Source organism: Conger conger, chromosome 1 (assembly GCF_963514075.1).
Source record: "Conger conger chromosome 1, fConCon1.1, whole genome shotgun sequence".
Taxonomy (NCBI): Eukaryota; Metazoa; Chordata; class Actinopteri; order Anguilliformes; family Congridae; genus Conger; species Conger conger.
In genome coordinates, this window is record NC_083760.1 from 20,687,693 (window position 1) to 20,703,313 (window position 15,621).

The 15,621-nt window shown below is 39.5% G+C and overlaps 1 protein-coding gene across 1 annotated transcript; it reads left to right on the forward strand.

Moving 5' to 3' along the window:
* The first annotated feature begins 3,701 nt into the window (after positions 1-3,701).
* LOC133123922 (thrombospondin-1-like) lies at positions 3,702-14,656 on the forward strand. Its single transcript, XM_061234649.1, has 23 exons — positions 3,702-3,891; positions 4,164-4,249; positions 4,441-5,000; positions 5,295-5,370; positions 5,758-5,847; positions 5,988-6,097; positions 6,525-6,650; positions 7,357-7,453; positions 7,979-8,152; positions 8,254-8,430; positions 8,523-8,696; positions 8,810-8,937; positions 9,027-9,179; positions 9,286-9,504; positions 9,610-9,717; positions 9,928-10,087; positions 10,197-10,315; positions 10,731-10,965; positions 11,102-11,329; positions 11,439-11,710; positions 11,818-11,915; positions 12,025-12,164; positions 12,275-14,656. Exons 2-23 carry the CDS (start codon positions 4,186-4,188, stop codon positions 12,280-12,282), a joined length of 3,516 nt encoding a protein of 1,171 aa, XP_061090633.1. The 5' UTR covers positions 3,702-3,891; positions 4,164-4,185; the 3' UTR covers positions 12,283-14,656.
* Positions 14,657-15,621: the final 965 nt, after the last annotated feature.

The following is a 15,621-nucleotide window of genomic DNA, read 5'->3' on the forward strand; positions in this document are numbered from 1 at the left end:
AATATACTTATGTGAACAAAAGGAGGTCATTACTGTGCAACTTCACATTTCAGTTTTTTTATATATATATATATATATATCTTATTGTGGTGAGACTGCCAGCTTCAGAAAGCTTCATCAGATTATTCAGGTGCTGTAATGTGTGATACAATTAACGGAAGTTTACAGCATGACAACAAAATGCCTGTAGCGGACAATGAAAAAAAAGAAAACATTACTAACTTAATGACATTCAGAATAAGTGTGCTGATTACAGAGAAACTTAAAGATATCAAAGAAAAGTATTAAATGGACTGGACTGTGAGTTCAAATCAAGCTAGGGATGATTCTCTCCATGTCATAAAACACAGCATCAGTGAAGGAGGGTATATTGAAAAGGGAGCAGCAGTCTGCTGACAAGCAGAAAGCTCTTTACAGTCCAGCTCATCATAATCTGCAGCCAGAAACTAAAATGCATCTTTAGAGATGGGGTGATATACTGTATTTCCGTATGCCGACCAGTGGAAAGTCACCTTTTACATCTTTGTTAATAAGAAAGTAACAAAGAGAACCTGCAAGACCATGCTACTTTCTGGTAGTACATCATACACTCCTGGACCATTTTATGAGGTATTTATTTCTTTTTACTTACTTTTGTTTTTCATACCATTCCTTGTAAACTCTAGAGACTGTTGTATGTGAAAATCCCAGGAGATCAGCAGTTTCTGAGATACTCAAACCACCCTGTCTGGCACCAACAATCATTCCACGGTCAAAGTCACTTAGATCACATTTCTACCCCATTCTGATGTTTGTTCTGAACAGCAACCCCTTAGCCATATCTGCAGGTTTTTATGCATTGGGTTGCTGCTACATGATTGGCATTTGCAAGAGCTGTTGTACAGGCGTACCTAATAAAGTGGTACTGAGTGTATATTTCAAATTAACTCGACAATACCAACCTTCAACCCCTGCTCCTCCCACCCTCCATCCTCCAGTTGTAGATATTGCATCTGTTTTTGTACATGCTCGAGAAGAGCACTTGCCCAGGATTAGTTTTTTTTAAGATTTAGTATGATTAGCCTAAGATACCTGATCTGAGCACAGAGTTGTGGGAAAACTATCAACTCACAACCTGGTTTCTGTGAAAGCAATCACTGTTGCGTCACTGACTCTGTGAAAGCAATTTTCCAAATTCCAAATGAGGAAATAAAGTAACTATTTTCAGACCGACAGATGTATAAGGAAACCATATCAATAATATTTGATTTGAAGATGGCCAAAAGTACTTCTCCAGCCATTATCTTGACAGGCACTTCTGAATGGAATTTCAGTCTCCAACTCTTGAGCCTATTTGCAGAGATCTCCAGAGATCTACTTGTTGGTACTGGTCACTGCTTCACTTTAGGTCAATCTATAGCATTTTTAGAGAGGGTCACTCCAGTCCAACTTCTGCCCCATCATGCCCTGTCAGTTATTGATCAGGTATTGTAGTGCAGAACTATGACACCTGATTCAACAAAATCAGGTGTTATAGTTCTGCACTAGTACAATACATGATTCAACTAATTAACAAATTGTAGACCAGAATTGTTAATTAGTCCAATCAACCACATTGTAGGCACATTTAAAAAGATTGGACATTCAGTTGCAAGACAAATGACCAATACTGTGACATAAATCATAAAACCGTTTCACTAGTTTCTCACATTTTATTGCTGTTTCACACAGTCATGATTCTGATTGCTCAATGCCCACATATTTAAGTAGAGTAGTAGAGATAATATACTGTTTGAAGCTTAAAAAGCAATAGGCAAGGAAGGAATTATGTAACAGGTCATTAAATATTTAGAGGATCAAATAAAGTTATTTTTAAAAGAAAGCGGAAGCAAGTCATCACTTAACCTGCAGCATGTGTCACGTTTCTTCAGTCCCCCAGCCGCAGCCCAAAGAGGAAACAGGGTTGTTGTGCTGTTTCCACGTCTAACTGCTTAGTACAATACACATCAAGAAATAACATGCCCACCGCTCCCTACTCAAGCCCCTCTCCCCTGCCAACATTGGAAAGGAGTGCTGGCACACTGTGCAGTACCCCATCAGACACACCTTGCCACACCTGTATCTGTGACGGGCACACCACCTCAGTTTCACTGGAACAGATCTCAAATGAGACAGCTTTCAAGTGTCAAATTTTAGTTTTGTGTACCTGGACTTTACCAAGTTACCATGTCTACAGAATTTCTAACATGTTTCAGTTAGGGTGGTGGGAACAAAACTATTCACTACACAGTTCCATGTATCATATGAAGGATTAATTTGGGGATCAGAAATGAAGAATTAAATATCACAGTGCAACTGTTATACTCAGTGAACTCAATGTGTTTCGAAACAGACAGTATATTGCAATTGCATTTTCATTTTCTTAGTGAATAACTAATTAAACATCACTTATACAGCATTTCATTTCAAATTCAAACTTCTCTTCTGGTGAGCTGTAACACAGCCAGTTCCCCAGTGATTCTCCTATGGGGAAAGTGTTCCCTAAACGAATGTTTTCTAAAAGAATGTTTTCTAAATTTGGGCAAGGAGAGGATTGCTGTGGTCAAGCTTCCACTAGAAGCTTATGGGATGAGTCATCTACATTTCATAACTTTCACCTGGTTATGTAGCTCCTGGAAACATCCTACAAAACACAAGTTAAACAAAAAAAAAATGTCATTATGTATTTTACCTTTGTAAAATCTATTTGATAAAATCAAATCAGTTGATAAATATTTCAATAACCATTAAAAAGTCATTACGGCTAAACACACCCTACATTGTATTACAAGGTTATGTCTTATTCAAATAAATGTGGAAAAGCAATTCACATAATTATCTGTAGGCATTACTAATTATAGGTCTATTTCTTTGGCTGTTATTTAATCTTTCTTTTCCCACTCATGCTTTGTAACATGTCAATTTAAATTCACAATGACATATAATGTATTATATTTGAAATTTCCTAAAATGTTTTGTTGCTATTAAAACGAGTTTCATATAACATGCATAGCAATACTTGAAAATATATAATATTATAAATGCTCAGTGTACAAGTGCGAAGCGGAGCAAAACCTGGTAATTTCACCATGCACGTGAACAGATAACGGCTCCTAGCGATCAAATTTGGAATAACAATACATTCAAAGACCATGCTTTCCAAAAAAAAAAAAAAGTTCTCAACAAGTGTGAATCGTGATTCGTGGATTAGGATGACTAAATGTCGCATTACTATTAAAACACTAAGAATCTTCAGTGTGTAGCCTATTGTGAACTTTGGTAGTGTCGGTCTATTTAATTATAAGTCTATTCAAAATCCTACGGACTTAAGTCAAGTCATAAGTGAAGTTCTTTGTGATAAATTGCGAGAACGGACAAAAATGACAGTAGAAATATTTCAGGAAATTTCGGACAGATGATGTACTTTTAACAGGAAGTGGTAGTCTGGCACGCGTACGTCTATGAAAATATTAATCTGGTTATGGAATTTCACCTCTGGAATGCGCTTTTTTTCTCTCTCTTACGCGTAGCCTATGTCTCAGATATTTCTCTGCGCGTTGTGAGGTAAGTGGATAAGCTCGTCCCTTTTTCCTGCCCGTCTCTGATTGGACGAGACTAGACCTTAGGAATGTAATGAAACTATTTAAATAGCACTTTGTCCTGGGTGGTTATAGTTAAGTCAGAGCATCTCTGAAAGGTTGGACAAAGAAGAAAAGTAATTAATTTATCGTAGACCATAAGAAAGACCGCACTGTTACTGGGAGTTTTCAAACAAACAGAAGAAAAGGAGGCAGTTCCTGCAAAACTTAAGGGTTTTTTCTGATTTCTCTGCATTTTTGGATTTACCACTTCGATAACTTCTTTGTGACACAGGTAGGGAAGTAAAACAATTTCTGCGGAGCGTTTTGTCACAACAATACGTTGTGTTATTACATTAATTTAGGTAAAATGTAGGCTATATATATATATATATATATATATATATATATATATATATATATATATATATATATATATATATATATATATATATATATAGCCTACGTGCTTACTCCTTATTAATCGATTATTTATTTGAAATGACGTCTGAATGTAGATTATTTCATGTATTAATTGTATGTTTATGATCTTTTACTTTTCAACAGTTAAAAGAACGGAAGTATCGTAATGAAACTACCGGGGGTATTGTTGCTGCTGATGCTGTTGAACTGTGAGGGTAGCAGAGTGGCAGGTGAGAATACGCATGAAGAACTTGTTTGAATGTTCAACGCAATTACGCTATACGTAGTCTGTATCTTCGCAATTCCAGAACACGTGGTAGATAGTCTATTACTTAAAACTATTGCGTTTGACCGTGGCATTGAAGTAGCGTGAGCCTAAATTATTTATGCTCTTAACACACTGTTATCACTCTTTCCACAGAAAGCGGAGACGACAATAGTGTATATGACTTGTTTGAAAAAGTACGGGTCCATAAGAAAAATAATGGGGTGAGTCTGGTTAAAGGCGCAGATCCCTACAGCCCCGCTTATAAGATTCTGAATCCGGACCTGATCCCCCCAGTCCCCGAGAACACCTTCAGGGACCTAATTGATTCCATTCACGCAGAGAGGGGATTTATTCTCTTAGTGAACTTCAAGCAGTTCAAGCGTACCAGGGGCAGTCTCTTGACTGTGGAGAAGAAGGACGGTTCCGGACCCATATTTGAAATAGTTTCCAATGGCAAAGCTAAAACATTGGACGTGGTTTACGCCACTGAGAAGAAGCAGCATTTGGAGTCCTTCGAAGACGCCGATCTGGCGACTGGGCACTGGAAGAACATTACCCTTTTCGTACAAGAAGACCGTGCTCAGTTATACGTTGGTTGCGAAGAGATCGATATCTCGGAAATGGACGTTCCCATCAATAAGATCTTGACCCAGGATGTTCCGGATATTGCTAGTCTGAGGATTGGCAAGGGTGCTGTGAAAGACAGGTTCATGGTAAGCTCATGATATTAAAACTGACTGATTGAATTAATTCAATTGTGTAGTCCTATATATATATTTGTAATCAAATATATATATGCGTGCATTTATGATTAGGCATATGCATTCAAGTGTACATATATTCTGTAATTTATGTAGCCTACTGTCATATTTCTCATGTTCGTTTGTGATTTGGAGCCTAAGCGAATTTTTATTGAGGTAATATATGTGTGTGCAAGTGCGCGCGTGTTGGAGTGTTTTAAGGGGCGCGTTGCCCAGATTGTCGCTAATTGCTGATTGACTTTACAGGGGGTGCTTCAGAATGTGCGCTTTGTTTTTGGAACTACGTTGCAAGATATTATGCGGAACAAAGGATGTCAGAGTGGTAAGTGTAAATAAACGGATACAATTGTTATTGACAGTTGCTAAAATAATCAAGTTTATGCAACCAAGTATTTCGAAGATGATCTTGACCAGCCAAAACATTTTGAGCTCATCTCTTCTGATACTTTCAATCTGAAACTAAGTAAAAAAAGAAAAAAAGACAAAATCTAAGATGTGTCCTTGCATGCTTAAAATATTCTGGCAAAGTGCAAACCGTATGGCTCAGAATTTCTTGGAGTCATCCAAATGAATAATAAACCAAATAAACCATGCTATTCATGCATTGTTCTATTTTCTTCCATGAATTATTAATGCAAATGGATGTCACTGCTTATTGTCACAGCTGTGAATTGCGCTTTAAAACATATATTTGCTTTCTCCTCCTCAGCAATTCAGACTGATACCATTACCCTAGACAATCCAGTGAATGGGTCCAGCCCTGCAATCAGGACTGATTTTGTTGGCCACAAAACAAAAGGTAAGCATTCAGGAGAAATAATGCTTATATATAAGCTTATAAATAAGCATCTTTTGCTAATATATCCAAATGTATGAATGTAGATGTATGGTATGTATACTGAGCCTACTTTTAAACTTGGGGCACTTTTATCTCCACAGATCTGCAAGCTGTTTGTGGATTTACTTGTGACGATTTAACAAGCATGTTCAAAGAACTGAAGGGACTTGGTGTTATTGTTAAGCAGCTGTCAACAGACCTCCGCAGAGTGGTAAGAAAACAGTTCTGTTCTCGCTCTTGTACTTGTTGTCTCTAACTGCCATCAGTAAAAACATTGAAAATGTAACATTAATAAACGATTAACTCTTATAGAGAACATTTGGTCTCAATTGAACTCACATAAACTTTGTCAGAGAATGCTGCCGTGCAGGCTACAGTTGTTTAACAACTGCCTCTCAAGAATGATCCCACCATGCTACTGTAAAAGAGCTCTCTGAGATCTGAGACCTAATGGAATGCATATTCATTTGTAAATCCAATGTGGTGTAACTTTCCTTCAGATGCTTGTTTCACTTCATTCAAACACCTATTCCAGTTGCTTGGTGATTTCTATCAAAGACATCTGAATAGTTTAAACTGGCTAAATGATACTTGTACAATAGTTTCCCAACATGATTCCTGTGTTCTTCATCTTTAAGGCTGATGAAAACGAGATGCTCATGAACCAAATTAACATCACCAGAGGAGTCTGCATCCACAATGGAATTGTGCACAAGAATATGGCTGAATGGACGGTAGATGGCTGCACTGAGTGCACTTGTCAGGTAAGGCCCCAATTGAGTATGTGCTGGCACTTCACATCACACTTCAGGAGCGTAGGTTTTGTAATCTAGCAAGTAATTGGTATGACAAACATATGGAAGTAATCTAACAATGGGCGCAATAATTAACTGGCCATGGGCTCCTTTATTTATGTAAATTTAATTGAGGCCCTACTGTGACAGTGGATGTGTCGGTTCTGCGGCAGCTTTTAATGAGAAAGAAGAACAGCAAATTCACCAACGGCAGCATGGAAGTTTTCATTCACTAAGAAAGAATGACTGTAAACTGATAGGACCAGAGCATGGAACTGTAGTGCACCAATGGCAATTTGTAGATTTGCATATTAACTGGGCCCACTAAATTAACCAGGAATTTTGCAGAGGATTTCATTCTGTATAGATGGAGTATAAATGGAGATGGAGGTTACCCAAATTGGAACGATGTCAAGAATTTTACCATTTAATTAGAATGTTTTTTGAGCATTACCTGCTGCTTTTGTGTCCCCAAAAGGATAGAATTGAACAATGCTTCTGGCAAACATCTTAGTTTGGTTTGATCGTGCTTTCAGCCCAGTCACATCACGCAACAATTAGTCCGGGTAGAGCGGAGGAATGTTTGCTCAATAAGTTAATGATCCAGGTTTGCCATGTCTGCTATTGTCATCATAATTTCACTGGCCCCTGCTGATCCCAGAATTCCTCTTTGCAGAACTCTGCCACTGTGTGTCGTAAGAAGTCTTGCCCAGTGATACCCTGTGCCAATGCCACTGTTCCTGATGGAGATTGCTGCCCACGGTGTGGAACCCGTAAGTCCAGTTCAGTGGCAAATATAGCAGGAAATCACCAAAACTGTAGTCAAACAAAACGATCAGTAATAAATGTGACTTTTACCTTTCTTTTTCAGATGATCAAATTGAGCAATTTAATCAGTTTACCTAATTGTGCTTCACTTTTACAACTGGGGTATAAAATTGGTGTTCACATTGAGGGGAAATTTAGTATTTTACTGCATACTGAGCTGCCACACTGGCTCCCAACATTGAATTCCCTTCCGTAAATACAAAAGGGCAAACCTTGTCACCTGACATTTTCTGTGCTGTGCATGAATTCATTTTCACATGACAACCCAAAGGGCATCCTTACGTGCCAGACCTATGCCACTTGATTTTCCATTTTTCGACTCAGTACCCAATACCTCAGTACTCACAGTCCCTGGAGTGGCTCGTCTCAAGTTGCCCGGGCTAAAGTGAGCCCATTAGGGCTTGCCTTTAAAAGCTTTTCTTCTGGGCTCTGGAAAGGAGGAATAACTCTTCCATTGTCTTTTCCCCCAGAGAGCGACTCTGCTGAGGACGCCTGGTCCCCCTGGTCTGAATGGACCCATTGTTCAGTGTCCTGTGGAAGAGGCATTCAGCAGCGCGGCCGCTCCTGCGATCGTATCAACAACAACTGTGAGGGCACCTCTGTGCAGACACGAGACTGCTACCTTCAGGAATGCGACAAGCGCTGTGAGTACCGTGCACCGGCAGTACCTATTTGCCCCTCTCATCCTGGTTTCATTGCCTCTTATGTAAGTTCTGAAATGTGATCGCCGGCTTGCTGTCTTCAGTCAAGCAGGATGGTGGCTGGAGCCACTGGTCTCCCTGGTCCTCCTGCTCGGTCACCTGTGGTGCCGGCGTCATCACCCGCATTCGCCTCTGCAACTCGCCCACACCCCAGCTGGGTGGCAGGGACTGCCAGGGAGAGGGAAGACAGACTGAGCCTTGCCAGAAGTCTCCATGCCCAAGTAAGATATAGATCAGTACAGAACATGCAATGGCTATCCATTGTTGATAGGATGATTGGACATGTGCTTATCTTCTTCTTCTGCTCTTATAGTCAATGGCAACTGGGGACCCTGGTCTCTGTGGGATACTTGCTCTGTCACCTGTGGAGGAGGTGTCCAGAATCGCAAACGTGTCTGCAATGATCCCCCTCCCAAACATGGTGGGAAGGACTGTGTGGGTGACGGCAAGGCAACCCAGATCTGTAACAAGCAGGATTGTCCCATCGGTAAACAGATACATTTAACGATGTCCTCCATTTAAAACTTGCAGAATTATTTTGCCGATATACATGCTGCATCAGAACAGTCCAGTCCTAATGATCTCTTTGCTGATACACAGATGGGTGTCTCTCCAACCCCTGCTTTGCGGGATCGAAGTGCACAAGCTTCCCAGATGGATCCTGGAAATGTGGTGACTGCCCAGCAGGTTACACTGGAGATGGAGTCACCTGCGAGGATATTGATGAGGTAACGGTGATCTCCACTCACCAAGGGCAAGGGACCTACAACCAAAATGGGTTCTGAAATTACAATGCTCGTTTGCTTCTCATTAACAGTGTAAAGAAGTTCCAGATGCCTGCTTTGCGCCCAATGGAGTACACAGGTGTGAGAACTCAGTCCCTGGGTACAACTGCCTACCCTGTCCACCTCGTTACACTGGACCACAGCCTTTTGGTAGGGGAGTGGAAGAAGCCACTGCTAAGAAACAGGCAAGTAAAAACATTTCTACACAGTATCTAATATAATTTACAGTGCATGTAACTCCACCTTCTGATATGTGAAAGCCAGTTAACAGTGAGAATATCTCTTCTCCAGGTCTGCGAACCCCGTAACCCTTGTCTTGATGGGAGCCATGACTGCAACAAGAATGCTCGCTGCATCTATTTGGGCATTTTCTCAGACATCATGTTCCGCTGTGAATGCAAGCCTGGCTATGCTGGAAATGGATACATCTGCGGGGAGGACAGTGACCTGGACGGCTGGCCTAACGCTGACCTCATCTGTGTTGAGAATGCCACATACCAATGCAAGAAGGTAGCTACTCATTGCTATTAATGCATATACTCGTTATTGTATATGCATGGTTACTTCCTTAATCCCCACAGATCTGATGACTAACAAGGATTCTTCACTTTACAGGACAACTGTCCAAACCTTCCAAATTCTGGCCAGGAAGACCATGACAAGGATGGACTTGGTGATGCTTGTGATAATGATGATGACAACGATAGTATCACTGATGATAGGGTAAGAAATGATGTTTAATGTGTGAATAATGTTTGTATGGCTCTACATTTACAATTCATTTGAGGGAAGGGTGGGGTGAGGTAGGAGCAGTTACTGCAGCATGGAACGATGACCTTTTTCAGAGAATTTCAGAAATATTCAGATTAGCAGGGAGTGGAATTTGCAATAATGTTTTTGTAATAACCTAAATGGTCTTTTCTCTGAAACTAGGACAACTGCCAGTACATCTACAACCCTACGCAGTATGATTATGACCGTGATGATGTTGGAGATGCCTGCGATAACTGCCCATATGAAAGCAACACTGACCAGATTGATACAGACAACAATGGGGAGGGTGATGCTTGTGCAGTGGACATCGATGGAGATGGTAAATTGCCATTCTGTTTCCTAGATACATACTACATAATTATGAGAAGTTCTTCTCAATCCATTTGGTATGTGGCAGGTAGACTGACAGGATAGTGGTAATTTCACAGGTATTCTGAACGAGAAGGACAACTGCCCATACCTCTACAACGTTGACCAGAGAGACACTGATCATGATGGGGTTGGAGACCAGTGTGACAACTGCCCACTTGAACATAATCCTGACCAGGTGAGTGCCCTAAGAAATAATAACAGCAAAATCAAGCCTCTCAAAGAAGAAAATGTATCTTCATTGTCCTTCCTAGAATTAATTTCATTTATGGCTCAAATTAGCTTAACTCCAACCCTGGGACAAATCAATAAACAATAGTTTATCATGTCATATAAAGGTAGTGACTGTAATCTGCTCAATGAGTCATCGGGTCTATCAGCAAGATATTGGAGCTTATGAATCTAATTAGAAAGGTCTGACACTCAGACAAAAGGGTCACAAGATTGGAGAAGATAAACTAGGTAGGATACAATAACAGAGGCAAAAGTAATGAATGAACCTGTGATGTGAGTGATCAGAGAATCTGAAAACAGACAGCAAAGACCAATTTCAAATTCTTGGATTGAAAATAAATTTATTTGTCCTCCTGCAGGTTGATTCTGACTCAGACCTAGTTGGAGACAAATGCGACAGCAACCAGGACATTGATGAAGATGGTCATCAGAACAACTTGGACAACTGTCCATACATCGCCAACGCTAACCAGGCTGACCATGACAAAGATGGCAAGGGAGATGCTTGTGACCATGATGATGACAATGACGGCATTCCTGATGAAAAAGATAACTGCAGGCTGGCCTTTAACCCAGACCAGGTGGATTCTGATGGTGAGTAGACAGCAGATAAACACAGACATGTAAAGAACAATCTGACTTTATATACTGACTATGAGCAGCAAACATACCCTGTGTGTCAAACAGCAGGAAAGTGTAAGCATTTACTTTTTTATCTTCAAACCCCCAGGTGATGGTCGTGGTGATGTCTGCAAAGATGACTTTGACCAGGACAACGTGCTCGACATCTATGATGTGTGCCCTGAGAATGTCGATATTAGTGAAACTGACTTCCGGAGATTCCAGATGGTGCCTCTGGACCCCAAGGGCACGTCCCAGATCGATCCCAATTGGGTGGTACGTCACCAGGGCAAAGAGCTGGTGCAGACCGTCAACTGTGACCCTGGCATTGCTGTTGGTATGTACCCTGAATAGAAAACCTTGAACAGAAATAGGAAAACAAAGCTGCTTTTTGCAATTGACCTGTTGCCCTCGGACAAATCATAACCTTTTCATATTTTCTTTAGGTTTTGATGAATTCAATGCCGTGGACTTTAGTGGTACCTTCTTCATCAACACGGAAAGAGATGATGACTATGCTGGGTTCGTGTTTGGCTACCAGTCTAGCGCCCGCTTCTATGTGGTTATGTGGAAACAGATAACACAAACCTACTGGTCAAGCTTACCCACAAGAGCCCAAGGATATTCAGGGCTGTCCATTAAGGTGGTCAACTCTACCACTGGACCAGGAGAGCATCTGAGGAATGCCCTGTGGCATACAGGAGACACTGCTGGACAGGTAAAAAAAAAAGACCTTGAAAATTGGGATATACAAAAGTCTAATTCTGAGAGTAGAAAGAAACACTGGAAACAGTTTACTAATGTTGTGTAACATTTCCTTGATAGGTTCGCACTCTGTGGCACGACCCTAAGAACATTGGCTGGAAAGACTTCACTGCCTACAGATGGCACCTTACTCACAGGCCAAAGACAGGACATATCAGGTAAGCACTGCTCAGCATAGTCAGGTCCTCAATTCAGTTCAGTCTGTCATACTGAAAGACAGAAAAGTTCCCAAAATCTCATGATCTCGTGTAATTTTCCTCATTTCAGAGTTGTTATGTATGAAGGCAAGAAAATCATGGCAGATTCTGGAAGCATCTATGACAAGACTTATGCAGGTGGAAGATTAGGACTCTTTGTCTTCTCACAAGAGATGGTTTACTTCTCAGATCTCAAATATGAATGCAGAGGTAAGCCTTTTTCTGTCGCACGTTCCTTTTTGTTAACAAAATGATACTGGACTGATCATCTAAACATGCAAACACACTAATATCTACATTATCCCTATTTTTTCTTTCAGATTCATAATTGTTCCAGTGAGAGGCTTTCTAAAGAATGTACCATTGAGTATGAATAGAAATGTATTTTAAAGTCAAGTCATGGGACCAAATCTTCATTTTCCTTCTTCTGCAACACGTACATTGGTGGAACAAGAGCAAGTGTATAACTGAGATAAATTGAAATTGGGACAGGAACCAGCAGACTGCCAGTTGAAGATTAGATCCCTCCACCAAAAGCAGGTTGAGCAGAAAATGCATTTGCTTTGCTGAACAGGGAGACCGTTCTCTCACTTGAAGGTTCTCTCGCTCTCTCTGCTCTGCTTGGAAATGGCTTCCGCCTATGCACTTCAGAATTTTCCCTTTTTTTCTGGATGGAGGTCCCATGGAAAGAGAGTATTTCCTTTCTTAAAACATAACCTCAGATCTGCTGTGGACTAAATTTGAACATGGACAAACTTGTTTTGAGGATGAAGAAAGCAATAAAAGACTTTTTTATATATTTTTTCTGAGGATGGGTCAGAGGCCCTTTGGAAGTGATTGTTGAAGGACAACATGGAGTGACTGTTACTATGGAAAAGTATGAATGTTGTCTGTGTGCCTGTTGTATATGTTTCTAAGAAGAGCCAGCTTACATTATATAAAATATATATTATTCAATATAAAAATGTAGCTGAAGAACATGCTAGCTTTTAAAATCTTTGTAATTTTTCACACCCCCCCATTTCACCTTCAGAGCCCCAGCAGTCTTTGCAGAATCAAAGAAAACAAAGAGGAATTCTTTGAGCCAAATGGATTTTTTTTTTTATGGGCATTACAGAGCCTAGACCTAGATGTTTTTGGCCATCGCTGCTGTGGTAATGTGGCTGGCACTAGATAGAACAGGTTCAGTTCAGTGAACATAGTTTCCTCAGGGTGAGACTGAATTTCCGAAGTAGTTTCGCACTAGATAACAAAGGAAGGGTCCCCAAACTAGGGCAAGGGAGGGGCCTTTAATTCCAGAGCATGTCTGTCCAGGTCCAGGTGTTTGTCTATTTCATCATTTAGTGCAAGTATTCGGGTTAGGTTTGATTACCTTTTTTTTCTCCATTACAAAAAAAAAAAAAACAGATAACTTGGCATTATTATTCATTTGAATAAGGCAAAAAACAAAAATTGATTTTGAAATTGGAAAAAAAGACAATCAAACTTAGTGAACTACACTGGACCAGGAGCCATATTGCCTACCTCTGCAAAAGTTTCTGTCATAAGAGGCATTAAGTGTTGGAAAAAACAAAAACACTTAGGGAAATGTGTTTGTAGATGCCAGACGCAGAGAAAAAAATCTTTAAAAAGATTTAGTTATTTATTGCTTGGTATAAGGGAGAAAGAGGCTTGGAGTGGAGCACTTGGATCAGACTATCAAAGCAGTTATCAAACTAGTCTAGAAAATATTGCAGTTTATAATTTTGTAAATAACTCTTTATTTATTAAATCTATTGGTTGAAATGGCACAGAATCATGGCGTTCAGAGTTATTTTTTAGGCACAGAATTATGGTGTTCTGAGTTGTCTTTTTATGTCAGTTGCTGATAAAAACAAGTATTTCCCACCAGCCCAAGTGAAACTGGAAACAAGGACTACCTTTAGTCCTCTCTGCTGAAGAGTGCAGTGTTATGCCCTTTGCCTTCTCCATTCTAAAATACATATAGCTGTAAAACATGTCTTGAAGCAGCGTTCTTCCATGCAGTATGTATGACTTGTGTGCCTGTACATTTCTTTATATTTCTGAAAGGAAAATAACAGCAAAGGAAACTTTGATGTACAATTATTACCTCATTACTGTTGTATAATTGAAAACAACAAAACATAAGTACGTACATAATAGCAGCAGAATACAAATTGGTTAACTTTTTTCTTTTTTTTCTTTTTTTTTAGAGTTACTGTAGTACAAATATTTTTTCATGCTGTACATAGTATAAAATATTTTTTGTAGCAGAGAAATCGCCCAACAGTAAAGAAAATGAATGGGAGACAGTTTTTATAAATGTCATGCTTTATATATGTCCAGTGCTTTTTTAATGGATAAATTATTGTTAAGTTTCTATTTGCTATTTTAAGAGGTCATTTCATATGTGTGTAGATATATGCTATTTAAATAATTTATCAGGAAATGCTATCAGAAATGGGAGTGTTTCTGTCTGTATAAACTGTTTGCACACTGACGTGAGGATGTTTTGTTCTTTATTGTTTTGTTTTATTGTTTGAATTTTATTTCTTTGTTTTTCTTTTTTTTTTTTACAATTAGTGATGCTTGTCTGTAAACATTTGTACTAGTGTTGCCATACAGAAAATGCTGTTTTTATTCATACCAATTATTTTGTAACATACAACAAAACAATAAACAAGAGTTGAGAAAAATTAAAACCCTCTTACGTACTTTCTTCTCATGGACCTGATCTTTTGTCAAACCTAATTATAAATGCACAGAAATAATTCAGAACTGTATGGCCAATAGTAAAACAAAAATACTCAAAACTACTCAAAGGTCTCAAATACTCTATGAGCCACAACTATTCAACAGTAGACTTATTGAGTATCTTCTCCAAATTTGTCCCATAAATGCTGCAGTTGCAGTTTGAACAGGACCACGGTGTTCAAATCTTGTGTTTACACTTGATTTAGAAAAAATAACTGATGATATGAAAATAACAGCCACAAAGCTTTCTCTAAATACAGCAAGGTTGTTTAAAGCATGAACACAGCTCACTTCAGGGATTTGTGTACTGCCCTTTATGTAGAGATATGGTCATATCCACGTCAGAGCGGGATTTTATAAATAAGTACATAGTTGTGGTTTTCTGCGACTATTTCAGATACAATTTGACCGTAAGACCATTTCATATATGAGGCCTGCATTCTGACTTCATTTAAAATGGGGGTAATTTACAGAATGCATGTGACCCACAGATGAAGTGAGAACCAATTTGCCATTGTGTTGGATTTAATAGCATTATTGGGTGAAAATGACTCTTCCCTCTACACAAACACAGTCCTATGAGTGGTAAAAAGAATTTCCCACCTGAGACTCCATCTGCACTGAATGTCCTGTCCTGTCTTAACATTACTGCATTGTCCAGATGTCCAGATGATTTACTACTAACAGCCATGACCTAGATTTCAATGTGCAAAAACATACTGAAGCAATCCACACATACATGAGCAAGTCAACAGCCACTGGACCCTGCTGTATGTGCCAATCTACCAGAAGGACAGGTTTTGATCTTTGAGATTAACCAGAGTTACTGATTCCCCTCCGTTGGAAGAACATCACTGCCTTTGCATTCATTTAACGTTTCACTGAACTTGCATTTATTATTATATTATGTATT

What these genes read in the sequence shown, in the direction of transcription:
- LOC133123922 (XM_061234649.1), top strand. Translation starts at nt 4,186, where the DNA reads ATGAAACTACCGGGGGTATTGTTGCTGCTGATGCTGTTGAACTGTGAG. An exon ending in AAGCCACTGCTAAGAAACAG is followed by an intron (nt 9,180 to 9,285) that starts GCAAGTAAAAAC and finishes TCTCTTCTCCAG; the next exon opens with GTCTGCGAACCCCGTAACCC. An exon ending in TGACCCTGGCATTGCTGTTG is followed by an intron (nt 11,330 to 11,438) that starts GTATGTACCCTG and finishes TATTTTCTTTAG; the next exon opens with GTTTTGATGAATTCAATGCC.